General features: G+C 34.6%; 1 protein-coding gene across 1 annotated transcript in view; it reads right to left on the bottom strand.

Moving 5' to 3' along the window:
• LOC117119811 (ubiquilin-1-like) overlaps nt 1-4,783 on the bottom strand; it is a 14,017-nt gene that overhangs the window by 7,875 nt on the left and 1,359 nt on the right. Inside the window, exons 2-5 of the mRNA XM_033264739.1 lie at nt 2,093-2,198; nt 1,370-1,419; nt 854-1,036; nt 352-477 (exon numbers count right to left, since the gene is read on the bottom strand). Of these exons, the coding sequence (XP_033120630.1) occupies nt 352-477; nt 854-1,036; nt 1,370-1,419; nt 2,093-2,198 (465 nt within the window). The remainder of the gene's footprint in view (nt 1-351; nt 478-853; nt 1,037-1,369; nt 1,420-2,092; nt 2,199-4,783) is intronic.

The raw sequence follows: 4,783 nt of genomic DNA, 5'->3' as shown, positions 1-4,783 counted from the left end.
ATCTGGTGTGGCAATTAATTGATTGCCTTATCCGAAATATGATGTTTGTTTGTTATGTTGCTCTTGTGTCTGTCTCTTATACACATCTTAAAAAATAAAATGACTGTTTTCTGGTGTCAATGTACTAAGTATTCAGCCAAATAAAATACTAGTTTCACATCCAAACATGACATATCAGATATTTTGGATCATGTCGCTGCTCTAGTAACACTAAATCTGATCTACACTGCTAAAATAATGAAATATGAAGATTTTCTGATTGATATGGACCACTAACAGCTAAAAAAAAAAAAAAAAAAAAAAAATTACACAGAGTTGTGAGCAAGAAATCAGGCCTAACAATAAGCTCACCTCCATTAATTGTTGCATCTGTGGGTTACTCATCAACATCTGCCTAAGCATCTCTGGATTCTGCATCATATTCTGCACTAATGGATTCTCCATCACTTGCTGTAACATCTCTGGATTATTCAAAAGCTACAGCACAACAAAATAAAAACATGCAACATTATGCAAGGCATACTGTGTGCTCCATATTAGCATTCCACAACCCAGTTTATGGAACGTTGCTTTATGTTACAACATAAATTAGTTGAAACTGTTCCGACAGAAAGCAGTAAATCAATTCTAGAACAAAGTTTAGATATTAAGAAACTATTATTTCTTTGGCTTTTTTTTCAGTTTGGCATTTCCCCCATTGTCAATAGATACAGAATTAATCAACAAACAACTACTACAGTACTTCAACAATAAAACAACATTATTAATCATTTATCAACAACTAATCTGACAAAAAAGAAATTATTTTAAGTATGAATTTTAAAGAAAATAATCTGGCAACAAGTACACTTACTTGTTGTTGCATTTGTTGTTGCATTTCCATAAAATTAGCTGATCCTAGGCCCATGCCCCCTAGACCACCAAGTCCACTACCAAACAGGTTGGATTGTTGTGTTTGACTCGTAGGAGGTGGGGCAGTACTAGTGGATGAGCTGGACTGAGATTGCTGGGCATGTTGAGCTGCTTGTTCTTGGGCCTAAATAGTGTGGTAAAATGTAATACTCATATTAACATTCATTTTACAACTTCATTGATATACAGTAAGATAAGATAACTTTTGTAGAAAGGAAAGTAGAATAGGTTTATCACATTTTATAGACATTTACAAGACATTTATAACTAAGCTAAAAATAATTCATGTATCCAAAGGTCATAGATTTAAAGAATACAAAATAATTCCAATGTTTTTTTTAAGTGTTAAGAACGCATCTGCAGGAAATGTTTGTAGATCCCAAGTACTGTATCTGTTTTGCTAATTTTACATAATACTTACATAAATAATTATATCATCAAAGACATGTGAGCTTACCTTGTTAGCAGATCTGATGACTAAATGCACTGTCAAACCATCCTTGATACCTAAAAAACATACCACAAATAAGTAAGTTTCAGTTGAAATATAATGATTAACACTGCTACAAGAAAAACCATTACAATATAACCTAGCAACAATGAGAATAATAATATACAAATGAAGAACAGACAAAAGAAATATGTAGATGTCAGATTTGGAAGGAAAAAGAAATAACTATTAATAAGATTAACATTATTATTAAATTATTATTATTCGATAATAAGACTTCTTAATTATACTTGTGGGATTCTTTATATTTATGAATGGTACGAAAGTAAACATACCAGGCCCAGTGGGATCAAGAGACCAGGACCACTGTCAAAATTGCTAATTTTATTCATAAATACTGTACAAGCAAAACTTAGTATCCCCCTCATGCTGACATTTTAAAATCCTAAATAGGCCCATGTATGTATACTAGTTGCTTCTACATTTTTTTCTGGGATTCTTTATAATTATAAATGGTACCCAAGTAAACATACAGTACCAGGCCCAGTGGGGATCAAGAGACCAGAGCCACTGTCAAAATTGCCAATTTTATTCATAAATACTACAGTATACAAGCAAAAATTAGTAGCCCCATCATGTTGGCATTTATTAAAATCCTAAGAGGCCCATGTATGTATTCTAGTTGCTTATACATTAAACCTCAGATTATCAGTACATTAGGATGCATACCATGCTTGACTATTGTATCTGTGTCCTTCAATATTTTGCCCGCAAATATAAGACATAGTTGTTCCACTGGAGTATTATTAAACTTCTTTGAAACTTCATCTTTAAACTGTAAAAAAAAAGAAAATCTCATAAATTAATAATGGTAATATTAGTTTACTAAATAAAATCAACATTATTATCATAATTGAATCATTATTTATTGGTGGTGTTTTCTTTACTATCTCAGAGCTAATAAGATACAATTACACCAAATATCTTACAGAACATGGAAACACACAGGATGACAGCTGACAGGTCCACCCACTCTGTTAAGTGATAGATGTTGCAAACGCCAACTGCAAATTGTCTATGCGGTGGAAGTCCATGCGGATCATTATTAACACACATTTCATTGCATTGTAGTCTATGGACTTGCGATGACAGCTGTTGGTTGACATGGTTTGTGCCCGGCTTGAACCAACTTTTGATTTCACCAGATTATCATGGAACAAGCCCACTTATTGCTTGAAACTAATGAAGCCTTTCAGTGTTCAGCCACTTGGATGTTTGAAAAAAGACTGATCAATCGATGATACTTATTCGTTATGCAAGTCTTTAATCACTGTGTACAGTATAGGCCCCTACTTCTCCGTTAAAATAGACCACCAATATAGTTTGAGAAAGCAAAATCAAATCAAACCAACTAAACTACTGTAACAGTACTGTACAAGCAAAACCCAATTCCATACCTCATTAGTATCTTAAATCAGCAGAATACTCAAAATATATTTGACGTAGCTATTGAAAACTGAGGGTGGGTGTTAGAATTTTTAGGGTGGGTTTGGCATGAACGTATGTACACTTTGGTGCGAAGAGCGCCAACCGAGCGAGGGCCGAAGAACCGAAATGGGGGAATGGGTTTCAGAGGAGGCAAACCCCCCGAAGCACTGGGATTCTTGCTGTATAGAGAGCCAAAATGTTCGACTTGGGTAATGTAACTTAACAATTTACTTAGTTTTGATTGCGTATAAAAATATGTACGTACCTAATTTTATTAAAGTCAAGGACGAATACTAGCCTATGCGACATAACTACTATTCTTTATTCCAGGATATGAGAGTCATTTATGCAAGTAATATAATTTTAATTAATCAAGAAAACAAAAACAATAACTTATTTTTAAAGACAAGGACTACTAGCCTTTGTAACATTGGTCATCATCATGTAATCATCATAATAATGTCTACTTTTCTTCCGTTTAGTTCTGTTTCGTGCAATTGCAATACAGTAGTCATTGACTACAGTAGTAATAAATAAATCTAATGCCGAGATAATGAACTCAGTGTATTTTATTTGCTAATAAAATTACTCCATAAATTAGATTAAAGAAATTATGGAAACAATTTCACATGTATCTCCTATCCTTTATTATTTAACATATCTTGTTGATTTTCACTAGTTCAAAATATCTGTACGACTGGTGGTGGGCGATGGTAACAATCTCCTGATAGTATGCTAGGGACTTAACCATTTTCAGTCGTTAATTACAGCCTGAATGCAAATTAACATCGACTTGCTCACGAGCTTTGCTTCACTAAAAGCGAAATGAATAAGAATAGTAAGATCCATGGTTACAGTGGCTATATCGTGAGAAACAAACATCACTCGTACAACTACACCCTGCTTTTATTTTTACACGTCAATTCTACCAAGCTGTCCCCGCATTCCACAGCCCTCTGGGACATTCAATAGGGAAACAGTAGTAGTTGATGCCTCCACGCAAGGCTTTATTTAGTCGGAGAAAATTAATCTGACTTTAAACTGTTAATTAACCACCAGTAGGCTTACCAGCGCTACATACAGTTAGCGCTAGTCTGGCTAGAGAGACTTTAGTGATATTATAAACTTACCGCAATGTATTACACACTGTCACGGTAAAATGATTAAAGATCTTGAAATCATTGCAACAAGTAAATCAAAACAATAACATGCCTGTTTACTCAACGTTGTAAGACTGAGCATGCTGTTTTAAAACGACATTCGTGGAAAACGGTCTTAACATTTGACATCAATTTTTTTTAAACTAGCCTGGCTATGTCAAAAGTAATAATAATAATAATTTCCAGCTTACCCCCACTGGAAAAATCACGTCAAATTTCACCTATGAGGGGTACCCAATGAGTGTTTCACGGTTTTTGGCCAGGGCAGTGCATGCTTGTGATAGATGCCAATATTTAGCGGCCGTTCCGTTCCCAGTATGGGGAATCCCTGTTTTTACGTACTTGGCGGTCATGAACTTTAAACTGGAATACGTAAGGAACGTCCATCCATACACCGCGTTTAAAATGGTTCACTGTACAATACAATCTGCAATGATTACTCGTGCTAGAGGTGTGCCTGGGCTTGCAAACTTTATTATTTACAGTAAAGTACTTCATATATAGTAAAGATGGAACCAAAGTTATGATAAAAAACAATAGTCTAGGCATCGTTAGTTTGACAAGTCGGGGCATTTTCGGCTAAACCTTAGACTGCCCCAATTTGCAGATGCTTGAAAAAAATTTCCTGAAGGCCTGCAAAGCCCAAAGGAAATTTTTGAATGTATTAAATCTAACCCAAGTATAATAATTTTCCGCTAGTGTACGATGCATGCTCTAATTGCTTTATAAGTCAATCGCCGTCTTTTAATGTTAGTTTTTATAACCAACTGTG

The sequence above is a fragment of the Anneissia japonica genome, unplaced genomic scaffold (genome assembly GCF_011630105.1).
Source record: "Anneissia japonica isolate Jap-2015-1 unplaced genomic scaffold, ASM1163010v1 scaffold724_len3256291_cov202, whole genome shotgun sequence".
Lineage (NCBI taxonomy): Eukaryota > Metazoa > Echinodermata > Crinoidea > Comatulida > Comatulidae > Anneissia > Anneissia japonica.
The sequence above is the reverse complement of the archived record's forward strand: the minus strand, read 5'-3'. Positions and strand labels throughout refer to the sequence as shown.